Here is a 17,525-nt window from a genome sequence, read left to right as displayed (position 1 = left end):
CATAAGAGGTGTCAAGAGGGGATTGTTCTGCAACATGTTTCTTGTGCAGCAGATCTCCTAGTCCAAATTTTATTTCATTATTGATTTAAGGTGTTTATATATACGGTACTGTTTTTCAGACACACCCAATCAAGCAGTTTACATAAGATTACAACACTAAGCGTTGTTGTTGTTGTTTTTTTAAAAAAGCTACAATAGAAAAGACAACCAGCAAAAACTGCTGTTTCTCCCATCCCTTCAAAACAAGATTGTATTTTGGAGAAGTCCCTGGGGTGACATTTGGAAAAGGGAGGGGCCACTACTGGAAGCTGGATGGTAGGATATATGGAATTAATTGTGCTTCTTTAAAAAAAAAACCTTTTAAGCAGGGCTATAAGAAGTACTATTATTATTACTATTATTATTAATTTACTACTAGAATGTTTCTTGGAAGCACTGCAAGACTGTCATTGTTGGTGAACTTTTATCAGACAGCAATAAATCAGTACTAACAATTTGAGTTTTGGTTGTCCTGTAACTGAACTGGAAGTTGAGTAAGCATTTTTATATTATAATTCAGGTGGCCTTAACCAAGTACTATTTATCCAAAGCTCTGGTGATGACGCAAAGGGGCAACCCTTTATTAGAAAGCAAGCTAACCTGCAGTTGTATTTTATTACACATTACTACACCAGATCCTGTTTTCAGTAAACAGTTTTTATTATTTAAAGGATAGATTTTTATACTTAAGTGCATACGTTTCTCTTCCTTCCCTACAACATAGTTTCATAAGCAATGCAAAGTGATATGGTACTCTGCACAGGCAAGCTCAGTGTTATGTTGTCAGGCACATAACATTTCTGCAAATTAGTTTAGGAAAACAAAGCATGGTGTATATAGGACACAACTGAGTGCTTTAGCATGTTGCCAACACGATCTACCATTCCATCAATTGGAAGTGAAAATACAGCCTGCTTCAAATATTGAGTCAACATACTCCCATATTGCAGCAAAATGAGAGTTAATCATCATTGTTAATCCTCTGAAATTACATAATTTCATAACTAGAGGTAACACAAGTGCGTGTTCAGACTTTCCAGCTGTGTTTTCCAGCTACTCAAAGCATTTCAGTAAGTTGCTTCATCCATGTCATCATCACTGCCTGCTCCATAGTCATCTCCATCTTCAAAATAGGAAGCAATATAGTCATTCTCCTAAAGGAAATCATATTAGATACTGTAAATTGCTACTTGCAAGAAGTACAGTCACAAATACTTCCTTGTGTTTATATCAAACCTTATGTAACTGGTGGAAATCAATATTACACATGCAGCAAATGAATATAGATCCCAGTGAAACATGTGCTGGTAGTTGAAGGCAAGGTAATTATAAATATAAATGCTTGTCTTCACAACATATCTAATTTAAATGTTTTTCAGTCGCTTTTGGCACCCATGCCCTCCATTCCTAAATGAATTTTCCTTGGGAGCCAATTGATTTCAATGTAATTTACTTTCAAGTAAGTGTGGTTAATACTATGGCCATAAAGCATTTTCAGAAATGACAGAAAAACATTCCCCCCCCTTTCAAAATCCTGTTGACAATACAATATAGAAAGTGGAAGAAAGCAGCTTTAAAAAGTAAACTAGATACAGATTGACATGGTTCTTTCATTTGGTTCTGCAATGAAAATACATATCGTTAACTGTAACAAAGTGCAAGGAATGGAAACATCTTATGGAAATGCCATACTACTTACGATAGGGAATCTGCAATCCTTCAGATGTTACTGTACGCCAATACCCATCAGCCCCAAGCAGCATGGGAAATGGCAAAGAAATGATGGGAGCTGTGGTTCAGCAACGTTCAAAGAGCCACAGGTACACCAGGTTTACTGTACTTCCCCCAATCATGTATAATGTCAAGAAAATAATTACTGCCGCCATCTTGGTCTACATAATTTTATTTGTTATGAAAACCAGTACCTCTTCGTGTTCTTCTTCCTCATATTCCTCTGGCTCTCCCTCCTCCTCCTCTTCCTCTTTATCTTTTTCCTCCTCATCTGACTTTTCTTCGTCTCCTTTCTTTTCTAGCTCCTGGGGAAGGTTAGCAAGATGTCTGTCACATCATCTGAACTTCCAGCTAAGTTTTTTTTAAAAAGAAATCTTGCTTGTCAAATAACGAACAGATAGGTGAAATAAGCAAAGAACTCAAGGAGTTCAAAAGGATTTTAGAAATAGCATGATATGACATAATTCTTGGACATAACTGTAATTTAATTTAATCTCATCTGCTACTTATTTTCCAAATGGGGAATGAATAATGCTTAACACAGATTTGTGGTATCCCTTTCCAAAGACCCTTACTCAAGGGTCAGAAAAAAAAGAACTATGAGAAAGCACATCCAGTGGAAAATACAGAAACCTTACAAATTAGATAAGAGAAAGTGGCTTAGTCAAACTTAGGGTAGACCCACTGAAATCAATGGTGCTTAAAATACTGTAGCCATGATTTCAATTGGCTGGCTTCAACCCAACGGTTTGTGTTCAAATCTTTAATTATTATTTTTTTAATAAAATATTTGAACATGCCAGTTGGTTGTTTTTTATTTGTCATCCTGTCACATATCATAGCATAAAATTGCTCAAGGCAACCATCAGTTAAGGCAAATAAGAACTTGTAGCTATGCAAAGGTGCCCTAAATAATGCATAAGTTTGTCATTCCCCCCAGCCCAATGAGTTTTATACAGCCTAATCTACTTTTTACATCACTGTTCACAGTGGAGACATACTAGCAATAGTGACTACTGCTGAATAAGAAAACCTAAGAAGGTAAAGCAGAGTAAACTGTACCTCTATCTTTTTCAAAACATCCACATTAGTTTTTGGTGTTACAGTTTGTGCTTTCTTCAGTTTTCCACCTGCTGAAGAAAAATCCTCTTACCTTTATACTCTTCAGACAAGGTTATAACAAACTTTACTCATTAGGGATGTGGAAAAGCTCCCTGTTTGCAAAGCAGGGAATCAGGAAGAATTTACTATACCAAGAACCAACTTCTCCTGTGGAAATCCCAGGAGTAACTTCATTTGTGAGAAAAGTTTTACTCTAGCAAGCACACACACACACACACACACACACACACACATCCAGAAAAACAACAACACTGTAACTCACTTGACAGTGGAAACCTTTGTCAAATGCTTGAAAATTTCAGGATTACCAGATCAATCCCTTGCAAAACCAAAGGCCTAAATTATTTTAAGGTTTTGGTTGTGTGTGTTTTAAAGTACACTTTTCTCTTTTCTATGATCCAACAACCAATCACCCCTTTCTGATTAGAATTATAGCACAAAATAAGGCATACTGAACAATATTATTCATTATTAGAGTTGGTCAACAGCCCAAGAAAATATTTTTACTCCTAAGAGGCATGTTACTTAATATTACTTAATATGCAAGTTACCTTTTTCAGTCTTCTTCTTTGGTTTCAGCTCTCTTGGAAGTCTTCTCCAGTCTTCACAAAAGATACATTCAAGTTTTAGTTATTTTTAATAGTTTATGCTCCTTCATGTTAAAGGTATTTCTATGACCAAAGACATTTTATTCAGAACAGTAGCAAGACTTTCCCATCCTGGCACTTGCCAGTGGAGATCATGGGATTGTAGTCGAACAATTCAGGGGCGTAGTGTTTGTGTGTGGGCTTGTGGGGAATGGCCCCAGGCACATTTTTTTCTGGGGGATGCTGCTCATGCCATCGTGCCAGCCCTGTGCCGCTTTGTGAGGCTGGGATCTGATATGAATGATTTGCTGGGTGAATCATTTCAGATGATTCAGATGAGATCCCAGCATCGTAAAGCAGTTCGAGGGTGGCGTGGGACAAACGCAACAGCCACGCGCCCTTCGATCCTAGCCTTGCAAAGTGAGGCCCAAGATGGCCATTGGTGTCCCAGTTCTGGCTATCAAGCTTCCTTTTGAATGCAGATACAGTAGTATCATTCCTTGAGCACTGGCAATGCTGAGAAAGGGGAATGGCAGAAGTTTGATATGTGGGCTATTTACTGAGAAATATGGCCCTCAGTATTTTGTACACAGCTCAAGATGCACATTTTGACTGAGAAGACTCGAAATGACTCAGGGGAGTCAACGTATTCTAGACCAGGGATGAGGAAACTTGTGCCTCTCTGAAGGGTGCTTAACAAAAACTTCCTTTATCCATGACCACTGCCCATGCTGACCGAGTCCCACAACATCTAGTGGGCCACAAGTTCACTAGCCCTGTTCTAGACAAACTCTGCCTCACCACAATTACAGGCCTTCCATCTTTCAAATAAGTGTGACAAAGGAATGTATTGTACTCCTGAGGGACCTGTGGGAAGCAGTCCTTTCTCTGGAAAGATGTGAAAATATGGGACTGAGCAGGCCCTTGCAGAGCCAGGCAGAGGCCCGGGCCAGGTAGATAATGTGCCCCCCCTTTATTACCCTGGGGATTTCAAGGCTTGAACCGTATCTGCATATAAAGACAAAATGGGAAATATAGATATACAATAGTGCTTTAAAAAAAATAGGGAAAATGATTATTTTAAGTATTTACATTTAAATAATGGTGAGCGATTGTGAATATGCTGACCGAGGCCCCCTTTGGAATCGGAGGCCTGGGCCAAGTGGCCCATATGACACACACACACACACACCCCTCTGTTTGGGCCTGGGAATGAGTCTATCAGCTCTGAATGAGTGTTTGTGGTTGGTTGAAGTGGAAAAGAATTCTAGGTGTAAATGCACTTTTTAAAAAATACCACTCAGCTCTGGGTGAAATGTATTTATTTAGGTTTACATTTTAAACTAGTTGAATAGCACAGAGGAACCTAAAACAAAGAAAGAACCAACCATGAAATGGGATCTCCATCTAAATACTGGAAAATAATGGAAAATTCTCTGAAAAAATTAACTGGAATTTACGTCTCCTTACCTGGGGTCCATTCTAGGTCCTTTTCATTCATCTGCAAGTATTTTTTGCTGTATCTTTCAACAGGTACAAAACCTGAAGACAAAAACCTAGAGTTGTCAAATATACATACTATAAATTCAGACAAAGCCAATGCAGAACCACAATCTTTATTTAGTTAAAATGCACAAAGGGCTATTTTTTTGGGGGGGGGAATCCCTTTTCTGCTTTGCTCACAATAAAATATTTGTGCATTTATTTTGTATAAGGCTCTCAAGCAAAACCTTGGGGATTTTATGGGGATAACCACATTCGTTTGAAGGATTTGGATCACATCACAAACAGAACTAGAAGACGGGTTAGAACATGTCCAGATCGGAGGGGTATGATTCAATGGCACCTTAACACTGTTCTTCAAGGAATTACTGATTACACCCTTGGTTACATAGGATTAATTCTATTAAGGCAAAATTTGCATGCACAATACCTTCCAGAATAAAATGATATGGCAAACTAACCTTCACTTTCATTCTTTTTGGTCATAAAATAAGGCGTCCGTTTCATTGCTCCTCTGAGCTCTTGTTTTAAAGCCAAAAGGTAATCCGCATCCTCTCCCGTTTTCAGTGGTATCGGTTTGTAATCTGTTGTCTGTGAAAATCACACATATTGGGTTGTATTTAATGGTAGCTTTGCACTAGTGGAAAGCACTTTTGCTTGTGTAAGGTGAGATACACTCTTCCTCATCCAATCCCTGCTACATACTACAGCCATTGCGCCATATCCTGGCTTGTTCCAGAGGGGCTTCCAACTGCGAGGAAGCAGCTTTTGGGCGGGGGCAAGTGGGGGGGGGGCCTGCAGTGCGCCAGAGAGATTGGCAAGAATCAGTTGCCCCTCCTTGTGCAAGCGAAAGTGACTTCCAACGTGACGTCATTACTCCAATTGCAAAATAGAGTTTTATTCTGTTCTCTCTCTCATGTAACCTTTTTTATATTTTGTAGGAATCTTCATAAAATGCTTCTCCAGCAATGACAGAAGTACCGGAGGGTACAGCACACAAAGTGCTATGACATCTTTAATTACTGTCAAAGAACAGCAGCTAAAAACCCTGGGCACTTTTTATACCAGAAGCCCAAGTGCACGCTGGTTTGGTAATCTAAGAGAAATAATTCAGCCAATACACACACACACACACACACACACACACACAAATACACCAACACCTGGATAGCCACTACCAGTCAATGTGAACAGTACTGAACCAGATGGACTAATGGCCTGACTCAGTGTAAAACAGCTTCCTGTGTTCCTGTTTAGCATCACCTTCACTAAGTTTAAGCCTAAAGGCCTGGCATATTGTTTTCCAATATTAGTCTACCAGCAATAATAGGATTAACTACGGACTTGGCATTTTCTTGCTCTTTTTATGTGGCATGGCATGCAAGTGCAACACTTCACCCCAATGGCAACTTGTGGTTTGAAATTCTGGCCACTTGCTAGATACTTACAGGATATAGCGGAGAAGGCCCAAATACTGCTTCAGGTAGTGCTTCACCTTTAACAAAGCCAATTGCTGCAATGTCAAAGGTCAAGGCAGCACGCCCTCTTCCTCGGCCTGACCTGGCCATATCAAATTTCTGAAAAGAACACCTTGCATTTAATATTTATTCTTATTCTGCAGCATTTTTTTTTAAAAAAAACAAATAGCCACCACAACAAGTAACTTGAAGAAACACATAATCCACTTTTGCTACTAATTATCACACCAGTCATATTAATAAAAAAGCACAAACCAAGTACAGAACCTGCAGTCAGTGGGGCTATGCAGCTGGCGAGGGCCTAGGGCTTGCCGATCAGAAGGTTGGCGGTTCGAATCCCCGCAACGGGGTGAGCTCCCGTTTCTCGGTCCCTGCTCCTGCCAACCTAGCAGTTCAAAAGCATGCCAGTGCAAGTAGATAAATAGGTACCGCTCCGGCGGGAAGGTAAATGGTGTTTCCGTGCACTGCTCTGGTTCACCAGAAGCGGCTTAGTCATGCTGGCCACATGACCCGGAAGCTGTACGCTGGCTCCCTCGGCCAGTAAAGCGAGATGAGCGCAGCAACCCCAGGGTCATCCGCGACTGGACCTAACGGTCAGGGGTCCCTTTACCTTTTTATACATCTGGCAGGGCTATTTGGCAAAGCCACACCCAACTGCCATATGACATCAGGTAAAGGACACGTAATGTAGCCTAGTCAAAAGGAGGTTCGCAGGCACTGCTTATCAGCTAGAACCCTTGGTACCCCAAGGAATCTTGGCAGGGACAGCAGTTTTCTTCCCCCATCCAGTCATTTTCAGGAATGCAGCCCCTTCCCCCAATGCAAGCCAATGCCTCCCATTTCCATTGATGCACATGGAGCAGAAGCATCCGGCAAAATGGCTAATGGGGAAGCATGAAAGCAGGTTTCCTGCAAATGACGCTCAAGGCAACAGGCTCCTTGCTGGGAAATGGGACAGAGTTTTGGCCCTCACCAGCACTTTTGAGGAGTGCAACCTTTTTCCAGGGTTGTAGCTGGTCTTCCTGCTGTGTGAAAAAGGACAGAAGAACCACAGGATAAGCAGGCAACGACTGGACAGTGTCGTGCGCATGCCCAGTAAGAAGCAAGTGAATGAAGCAGGGCTAAATGCCTAAAGGGGAAGCACTCCATGTTCCATTGAACCAAACTGATTTACTTTAAATAAACATGCATGGAAACAATACACATGTACTCAGAAATAAATCCCACTATCCAGCAGGGCTTCATGCCTCCAGATGAGGTGTCACAGATAAAAAAGGAGATACTTGATGCTCCTTTCACCCTCCTCACCTTATGCACCGATGAAACCTTATCTCTGCCTGTTGTATACTAAACTGATCACAAAGCCATCCTTAAGAATGCTTCATCCCACAATGCACCTAGTCATGGAATACAGTATCTGCAATTCAGTTCAGCAACATTTGCTGTTGGTGGTGGGGTAGAGAAACCACACACTGGCTTTACAGGACCAGACACTGGAGCAGCCTTCCTCAAGCATAGGTTCTCCATAGGTTTCGGACTACAACTCCCCTCAATCTCAGCTAGGGCCAAGATGCAGCTGCCCTATTCCCTTCCTTAACTTCTACAATCATAGAGTTGGAAAGGTCTCCTCAGGGTCATCTAGTCCAACCCCCAGCAAGGCAGGAATCTCTTGCCCAACAGCGGGAACCCAAGACCCTGAGATTATGAGTCTCAGGCTCAACTGATTAAGCTACTTCAAGAAACATTTTTTTTTATCATAATAGTGCCAGTGCATTACCAGGAACAGATAAAAAAATAAATAAACAGGGGCAGCTGGAGCATATGGGATTGGGACTCACTTCCCCAAGGTGCACGCTTGGAACTGCACGAAGCTGCCGCGAGCAAAGGACCCTCCTTTGACTCTCACGAAATATTTAAGAGGGGGAAGCATTGGGAGAGCCGTGCCTCTTATTCAGCTGCACGTCAAGCACCACCGTCGCATTGCATCTTAGAAGCCCAATTGCAGCCGCCTCCTCGCAGCCTCACGCCTCTCCGCGCCAGGCCGCTCCTCCTGCAGCCTCGCCTTGCCCAGCCCGCCATCCCCGGGCCGATTGCTCGCGTGCCCGGCGCCGCGCTACCGCAGTGGGCAGGGACGGGGCGGAGACCTCTCTCTCTCTCTCGCTCGCTCGCCCGAGCACGTCCCGCTAGGGCGACTCCGTCCCCGCCTCCTCCTCCTCGGGCTCCGCCCCAGCTCCGCGCTCGGCTCGTTGCGCGAGAGGCGCTGCAGGCGGGCAGGCAGGTTGGTGCTGCGTGGGCAGCGATGTCGGCGCTGGAGTGGTTCGCGCACAAGTCCCTGGGCGGAGGCATCTACTGGATCCAGGAGCGCTTCTACGAGTCGGGCAACCGGGCCAACATCTGGCTGGTGCGCGGCTCGCAGCGGGACGTGGTGATCGACACCGGCCTGGGGCTGCGCAGCCTCCCCGACTACCTGCGCTTGGCCGGGCTGCTGGGCGCCGACGGCGACGAGAAGGCGCTTCTTCTTCCTCCGGAGGGCGCCGCCGGTCGCCCCAGGCCGCTGCTGGCCGTGGCCACCCATGTGCACTTCGACCACGCCGGCGGGCTGCATCAGTTCGACGAGGTGGCCGTGCACAGCGCCGAGGCCCGAGCGCTGCGCCGCGGCGACAATTACGAGACCGTCACTTGGCTCTCGGACAGCGAGGTCGTGCGCCAGCCCAGCCCGGGCTGGAGCGCCCGGCAGTTCCGCGTGCGGCCCGTGCAGCCCACGCTCGTCTTGCAGGAGGGTGAGTAAAGGAGCACGACGGGCGGCGCCGGCGACCGGCTGCCCAACGCCCGCCCGGGGGGACGCCAGGCTCCGGGGCCTCCTTGGAAGGATGGAGGAGCTGGGCTCTACGACGTCGGGGTGGAGAAATAAAAAGAAAAGAAAGAAAGAGCACCTCTCTTGCCATGCACAGGGGGACTTTCTCTCACACCTCCAGGGAACCGTATGGGACTTGCGGGACTGCAGACGGGCCGGGCGGGAAGGTTTGAATTGCAGCAGCCTGAATGGGGCCTCGCCTCGGGTGTGCCAGCAGAATGGCACGGATTCCCCTCAACTTAAGTTAGAAAGTTTCCCATTATTTGCAACGAAGGCAGTTGGAGTGGCAAATGTCTATGTGGTATGAATTGCCCCAAGTGCCTCCACCTCTGGATAGTTAGCAAATGTGCTTGTTTATGTCACGAATATTAACATTGTCCGTTGCATTCTATATGTAATTATATTGCTAATGTTACTATAGGTGCTTCATAAATATTCAGGGCTGGCGGTGGATGTGTGTTTGGGGTCTGTTGCGGAGAATGACCGGCGGGGGTGTCGGCTCCAGTATACAAGAGAAGGTGTGAAGGGAAGGTTTTTTTTTTTTTTAATGCCTTGGTCCTATGTATACAGGGAGAGCAGAATCAGGGCTGTTCCTCCTTTGGCTTCACCTCTCTGGATGTGTAAAAGGGCAGTTCTGAGTTTCTGAGATTTCTAGGATAAAGGTAGGTAAGTGCATAGCTTCACTTGAAAGGCTTTGAGATGCCTTGGGAAAGAAAACGTTTAGCAGGGGTATGGAACTGCTGGTAGGGTGGAGAAAGGAGTTGGAAAGGGAGTGTTTTTTGTTTTTCATGGATTTTGTATTTGTAGACACTTTTTCAAAAGCTTGATAAAATAGAAGCAAAAGGCCCACCCTTCCCTCTTTTATAGGGTGAGAAAGAGAACCAAGGATATTACAATCCTGCTCTTCATTTTGTGCCCTCCCTCTCGCTCTGTTTGTGTAATGTGGGGTGTGGTATTTTCTCCTTTAAGGTTTGAGCATCTATATATGCAGGAAGGAGTTGCGGGCATCTGGCAAAATCCACGCATGTTGATATAGTTTAAAGGGCAAACCAGCATGAATATGCACTGTGTCTGTGAATGAGAGAGTATGGGTGGAGACATTTCTAGTAGCTCCTGAAAAATACGTAGGAGGTGGTCTTAGGCATTTGTAGATGTTTTTGCTATCCACAATGAGTTTTGAAAAAACAAATTCCCAGTAGTAGATGCAAGCTTAGCCAGCAGATATATGTAGCAATAAGAATCTACTCTAGAGGTATCACTTCGGGGAGATGTGTAGACTGTGAAACTAAGCCACAGCCTTAGTTTATGGCATGCTTACTCTCAGCTGGTACACATCAGTCCATGTACAATTTCTATTTTTGTATAAAATATTGCATTATATATACATATTGACCTAAATTAATTAGTAAAGAGAACAGATAATCAGAACTCTACAATTCTATGATTCCTTTTAAGTCAAAGTAACATTCTCTGATAATAATCTTAACAGTCCTGTGCATCTTTACACAGAAGTAAGTCCTACAGTACTTAGTAGGGCTTGTTTACTAATAAGTATGCTTAGGATGGCAGCCCAAGTCATTGTGATATACAACTTCATGTCTTAATTACAGTTCTAATTCTGTTATTGTCTCTAGCTGTCCTATTAATTAGGTTGGTTTCCCCTCTCAAATGTACATGTTATATAACAGGGATGGGGAAGCCTTGTGACAAAAGGCAAATCAGATCTCCTTTCCATCTGTCTTTTCAAACCCCACCCCTATCGCACCTATTATTTTAGACTGGCTTAGGGTAGGAAAATCTCAGGCCCAACAGCTGAATGTGGCTCTTCATGACATATCAAGTCCTTTGACCTGGCTGGACCACATCCCTGAAGTGTCATAATGCTGTTTGCTTGGAGGGATGGAGGATGCAGAGATGTTTGAGGGGGCAGTAGGAAACTCTGTTTTTTGAACAGTTGGGATACAGCCTATTGTGCAAAGCTCTCTACGGTTGTAACAATTGTTTTTCTCAAAATTTATCTTCTGTACCATGAAAATAAATAAAAACAGAAAAAAATGCCCCCCCCCCGGTTGCTCTGCCTGCTTTTACCTCCAGCCCCAACTACCATTGTTGCCCATGGGGGAGTGTGGCAATTGGCCTGAAAAAACGATTTGCCATCCAGACTCTTTGCTTGTTTTTAAACCAAATCTGAAGCAAAAGGACAGAGCTTTGGCTTGAGTGCAGACACCAAAACTAAGAGTTGAGGGCCCCTCGGCCCCTCCCCTCCCCTGTTAAACAAGCATTGGGTGAAGGCAGCGCAAGAACAAAGAGTGTTACTTGGCTTCCAGTCTCCTCACAAATTTTATATAGAAATTTATGAAGCTGCCTTGCTGCAGTTTGGGCTGTTGGGCCACCTAGTTCAGTATGATTACAGTTGTTGTGTTTGCACATAATACTAAGCCATGGTTTGTTCAGCAACCACGAGTTGTCTCAAAGATAAGCAAAAAAAACCAAGTTCCCCCCCCCCACCAAATTATGGTTTGTTGCCAGAAAACAATGGTTCGTCTGCTGAGTTGGACTTTCATATAAACCATACTTGGGCTAAATAAACATCTAAATTATGACATCTGATGATTGATAGGTGGGTGGTACTCACCACCAATCAGACTTGGCCCACGGGCTGGAGAGAAGACCTACTGGGCTTAAAAAGGGTTCTCATCCCTGGTTTGGTGCTGTGTATGAACCAGGCGACTTACGGACTAGAAGCAAATCACTGGTTTTAGATGGGTCTTTCCCAGTTCTTCCTGGAGATGCCAGCAATTGAACATGAGGTCTTTTGCATGCAAAGGATGTGCTGCACATTGCCCTACAGCCATTTTCCCCAAAGGTGAGGCTGGGATGCCAGGAATAAATAAGGTATTTGTTTCTGCCTTAAGTTATATTTAATAGTGTATTTGCAGTGTTCAAATGTACATATTACTGTGTCCATGCTTAGTAAGTTCTCAGTAACAGTATATCTACATGTGGGCATCTAGGTGTATACAGTGTCACACTAACGGTTCTGCTAACCATTCTTGCCAATTAAATACAAAATGCAAAGTGTTTGGGAGAACATTAAAGTATACTATTGGTTGTAACATTTCATTATTGAATCCTGATTTGTCTTCAGGGTCCTTAAGAAGGGGTGACTAAAAGAAACAAATATATTATTTTCTGATCTAGCTAGCAGCTAGATGAAATTAGATTCTGAGTATACATTTCTCTCATGGGGAGGTGATGTTTCAGAGGTGATAAGCCTGCCAGCTTGCCTCTTTGCTTACAGGAAAAACACAGCTAAGGTCCAAGAAGACCATTTGATTAAGATGTCAGAGTGAGATATGAGATCATAATCCCATGCACTCACATTTCCAGATGGAGGACACAGTTTCTGTTAGTGTCAGATCCCGGAAAACTTCTCTGAAATATATTTCCTGGGATCATAAGTTCAGTATGCAATCATAAGATCACATTATTTGAAGTAAACGTTACTGAAATAGTGAATGTTGTTATTGTTGCCAGCTCTCACACAGAAAGGCTTACAACGGTGAAAACTCACAGTGGCCTGTTTTACACATACGAACCCAGATTTATAAACCCATGTAATATAAAGTTAGAAACAGGCATGTTCTTTCCTTGCTGTTCCCATCATGTACAGGCATCAGTCCAGAGATCCAGGTTAGTTTTAGAACAGAGTTCCCTGATGTATGAGTATTTGAAACAGGAAACTTTGGCTTAATGTTGGCTGACTAACCAGGATGTTAAACCAGAACCAGGTCAGGTCCCAGCTTAATATCCTGGTTAACTGATATTATCCCATTTTGGACACAGTGGGGAAATCTGGAATACAACAAAGATCTCTGGACTTAATAAATCTGGTATGTAAGGAAGGAAAAAGTGCATGGTTCCAGATCACAGTGCTTTTGCTTAGACAAAAAGATGTCTTCTTCTGAGATGACTTGAGAACAAATAGCTACTGGAAATATTCTGAAATTAATTTCAAGCAACTAAAAGTATTACTGCATCAGAAGTTAAAGTTTTTGTTTTTATATTTAAAAAGTACATTGTTACTATGAGATTTCCTATCAGCAGTTTTGATTGTCTAGATTTGCAAAATTAAACAGATTTGAAATCTAATGAGATTTATGAAATGTAGCAACCCAGCTTTATGCACTTTATCCCTTAACTCCTTATCCTCTGGTTCATCCCATATCTATTATCATTGATACTGTGAAAAGAGAAGAATATAAATAATTCTAATGTGTTTATTGCTGAGAAAATCAAGCCAGTGACACCAACCAGTAAAAATTCACTCTAGTGATAAACATTTCAGAATAATCTAATATATATATATATATATATATTTAATCACTGGCAAAAACAAGTGTTGCCATATGGCCTGGTTATTTGGGATTTGCCCAGATTCTGGCCATGCCATCCAGTGTTTGGGGCCATTAAGTTGGTGCAGCAGATTCCCAGCATTTCCCCCGATCTGTAGATAAGACAAAAGTTCAGGCACTATTTTGCTGAATTGCTTGATGAGAACTCACTTGAACCTTCTGTTGCTCTAGTCAGAGGCAAGTTTCAGCTTTGATAGTGTTCCGCTTTGTCTCCCTTCCATGTATGACCAAGAGGGGAAAAATACATGTCCACCCACCCTGTTGGAATAATGACAACTGGGAATGGAAGCCTCTCCCGTGAATTCTTTTAAGAGGTGATTGCACACTGTCTCCCAGTAAACTTAGTTAAATAATACCAGCTTCTATTATTTTGACAAAATTAGCAGCTGTATTTGCTCTTTTCACACTTTTATAAAGCTCTGCTATCATTTCCCCACCCCCTTTCTGTGATAAAAATGTCATTCACCACCCCACCCTGCGATTATTTCAAATGCCCCTTTTGTACCTCCAGTTCAGCAGGGTCCTTTCTGAGATGCAACATTTTTCATATGGGCAATCCTGTTATGAGATTATACTACTAGTTGTTTCATTTTCCAGTCTCATTCCTAAAGCTGAATTTGACTTTTTTTACTGCTGCAGTACACTGAGCTGACATTTTCAGTGACATTTCTTTCATGAACACAAGACCACTTTGTGGGTGTTTGCAGCCAATTCAGGTTCTATCTGCATAAATATGAAGGTTAGATTAAAAAACAACAACCCCAAACTATTAACACTTTTAACTTACTTGCACTGAATTTCACCTTTTAAGTAGCATGCATAATGCACAATAGTGCATTCAGATGAGAAACTCAGATACGGTAAAAAAAAATCGTGCCATAGAATCATTTGAGAACTTTGCTGTGAATATGTCTGTGTTCATGTGCAAAATTTATTAGAAAGGGAATATTTTTATTTATTGTATTTCATTTTAAAACCACCCTTCATCTAATAGCATCCCAAAGCAGTTTACAAGCACTTCTACATTAAAAAACAATTTTAAAATTCATACTACAAATTTGAACCCATAATTAAAATACCATTGAAAATATTTTACAGCAGGCAATCAACATAACTGCTAAGCTTAATGGGTCACTTTCTTCCAAAGGCTTGGGGGAAGAGGTACATTTTTAACTGGCACTAGAAAGTTAGGGAACATCAGTCCCAACCATAGCTTTGAGGGGAAGAGATTCCACAGAGGGAGCACCACCACAGAGAAGGCACTGTCTTGTGTCACCATTCCAAGCGCCTTACTTAGCGGTGGGACATCCAGCAGCACCTTCCTTGCAAGTCTTGGTACATATGGGCTAGCATAGGGTGTATAGCTTGGCTGACACAGGGAGAGGCGCTGGACCAATAGGCAAGGTGTTCATGCATGCATTGTTTGACTTCCTATTAACACTTCTAATGCTGAGGTTTGTCAGAGCGCTCAACCTTTGTAATGAAGTAAATTTGGTGTTACGTTTCTTGCGATCATACTTCAAAGTCCGATTCCTCCCCCCCACATTATTTTGTTCTTTGTTTGTAGGGGATGTGATCCACCTTGGCGATAGACAGCTCACTGTCATGCATATGCCTGGCCACTCAAGAGGAAGCATTTGCTTACATGACAGAGAACGGAAGATATTGTTCAGTGGGGATGTTGTATATGATGGATCAATGATTGACTGGCTTCCCTACAGCAGGATAAATGACTACGTTACATCCTGCCAGCGACTGATAGACTTAGTGAATAGAGGTCTTGTAGAGAAAGTCCTTCCGGGGCATTTTAACACATTTGGAGCTGAACAGCTCTATCGTTTGGCTTCCAACTACATTTCTAACGCTGGCGTGTGCCACAAAGTTTCCACATGTGCAGTCAGATCGATTGCAAGCCTAGCACTCCGGGCCACAAATTCTAGAACAACTTCATAGTATAACCTGTTTAATAATAATAATAATAATAATAATAATAGTATTGTAAAACCTGATGGCATATGTAAGTTTATTTAAAGGGAAAGGTGGCTGATAAGCCATAAAGATAATTTCTACTTTAAAAAAATACCAATATAAACTAGTAGCTGTGCCAAAGCTACGGTACTCATTTTCCTTCTATTTTTTCAAGGCAGGTTTGCACATATGTTGAGTACTGTTTGACAGATGTTCTAAATTCATTGTTTTGTATTTTGAAACATATATGCTAAATGAAAAGTTTTGCACCCGTGTCAAACTTTTTTGATGACATCCTGAGTTAGGGATATGTGTTGAAAGTAGATTTTAAATGGTTGGAAATTATTATAAGCTGTAGTGGGGGGTAGGTTGGTCTTATAACATTCCACTGTCTCATTACATGCACTAAGGTAAAAGCACCAATCATTTCATTTTTATTGTATGGGGTGAATTTAACCTGAAGTTATTACCAAATGTTAATATAAAGCACTGCACCCTAACTTGTTACTCTTCTTGAATTAAGTGTGTTGCATTTGACTATTGTTTCTAAAACGAAATGTAAGTGAATATTTCAAGTGTATTGCTTGCTCTTTAAATGTGACTAATGGTGTATGTATGAATACATAACTGTTAAAAAGATTCCGTCGGATAATTTTAAATATAATGCACATCCGGAATCATCCTTGGTTTCTTCTGTATAGCAGCTATAGAAACACTTGTGTGTTGCAAATTGTTTTGTGGATTGTAGAGAATAAATTGGGTCTCAGGAGAGAGTAAATTGAATTTTTGGGAGAGAAGATGCCAAAAAGCTACAGCTCTAGAGTCATCTGTGCTTCTTTTCACATTACAGGTGTAGTTAGGACTTCAAGTAGTAGCTTTGCAACCTACAAATGCCATTCTTCTTTTGTTTCTTTTTCCATTTTCCATAATGTTTACTTTCAAGCAACTTCACAAAAACTCCTTGTCTGTTGTTTGTACTTTTCCAGTATAAAAATCCTGTGCAGCCCTCTGGGAAGTTACCAATTTATTGTGTGAAGACAGATTTTTATCTTGTAACTATGACACTGAAATGAAATTGATAGTTTGAGATATATTAGGAAGGATATTAACAGTGGCCCTTGTCTTGTGAGAAGAGTGAAAAGCTTCGGATTGTGGCTGTCACACAAAATTATTTTTTTATCCTTTTGTGACTTTATTGCGTCATATTTTCCATGCATCTAAGAGTACTGCACATACACAGCTTGACCCCAGTGTAATCAGCACTTTAGCCCTCAAGGGTGGATAGGTGGATGTAGTTAATTCTTTAAATGTTAATAGTGCCTATTTCCTGTTGTAGACTAAAGCACAACAGTAAACAGGAAGATCAGACTTGCTGGTGAATGACCACTTAGAAATGAGGTTAGCAATCTCTTTTAGCCTTTATCTTGTTTGAAGCTTTCACCAAACTAATGGAGAAATATATGTTTCAGACTGCTTCACTTTGGCTGTTGGCTTTGGAAATACCATTTATTAACAGCCAAAGCCACTAATTTGATACCTTTTAATGCTAGGGAGAAAAGGCACCCATGAGCCTGCAAATTTACAAGATATTAATCTAAAAATTAGCAAATACAAAACTCATCAGGTTGAAGACTAGTGCAGATATAATGGAGAGGCCCTCTTGACTGTGGTCAAGCGATTAGGAATGGGTTGCCGGATCATTCACCCCTCCTTGCAGTGGTGCCAACTCCACTCCCCACAAAACTTTTGCTGTGGGTGCCTGACCTGCACCCACTGCCAGTCGCCACCTTACCTCTAGCGCTCCAATGCTGCGGGGTCATGACATGTC

General features: G+C 42.1%; 2 protein-coding genes across 3 annotated transcripts; one reads left to right on the top strand and one right to left on the bottom strand.

Moving 5' to 3' along the window:
- Window positions 1–424: 424 nt before the first annotated feature.
- POLR3G (RNA polymerase III subunit G) lies at window positions 425–8,568 on the bottom strand. 2 transcript variants are annotated; one of them, XM_033164633.1, is made up of 8 exons: window positions 8,405–8,568; window positions 6,431–6,559; window positions 5,444–5,573; window positions 4,950–5,021; window positions 3,444–3,494; window positions 2,833–2,900; window positions 1,965–2,075; window positions 425–1,193 (listed from the first exon to the last, which is right to left on the bottom strand). In XM_033164633.1, the coding sequence occupies exons 2-8, from the start codon at window positions 6,548–6,550 to the stop codon at window positions 1,107–1,109; spliced, it is 639 nt and encodes a 212-aa protein (XP_033020524.1). In that variant the 5' UTR covers window positions 6,551–6,559; window positions 8,405–8,568; the 3' UTR covers window positions 425–1,106. The 2 variants fall into 2 exon arrangements, with proteins under 2 accessions (XP_033020524.1, XP_033020523.1); XM_033164632.1 differs by having other exon boundaries at window positions 2,833–2,903; window positions 8,405–8,567.
- A 160-nt stretch (window positions 8,569–8,728) lies between these two features.
- On the top strand, window positions 8,729–15,711 carry MBLAC2 (metallo-beta-lactamase domain containing 2). Its single transcript, XM_033164297.1, has 2 exons — window positions 8,729–9,240; window positions 15,297–15,711. The coding sequence occupies exons 1-2, from the start codon at window positions 8,760–8,762 to the stop codon at window positions 15,680–15,682; spliced, it is 867 nt and encodes a 288-aa protein (XP_033020188.1). The 5' UTR covers window positions 8,729–8,759; the 3' UTR covers window positions 15,683–15,711.
- Window positions 15,712–17,525: the final 1,814 nt, after the last annotated feature.

Source organism: Lacerta agilis, chromosome 11 (assembly GCF_009819535.1).
Source record: "Lacerta agilis isolate rLacAgi1 chromosome 11, rLacAgi1.pri, whole genome shotgun sequence".
Lineage (NCBI taxonomy): Eukaryota > Metazoa > Chordata > Lepidosauria > Squamata > Lacertidae > Lacerta > Lacerta agilis.
This window is presented reverse-complemented; position numbering and strand designations above follow the sequence as displayed.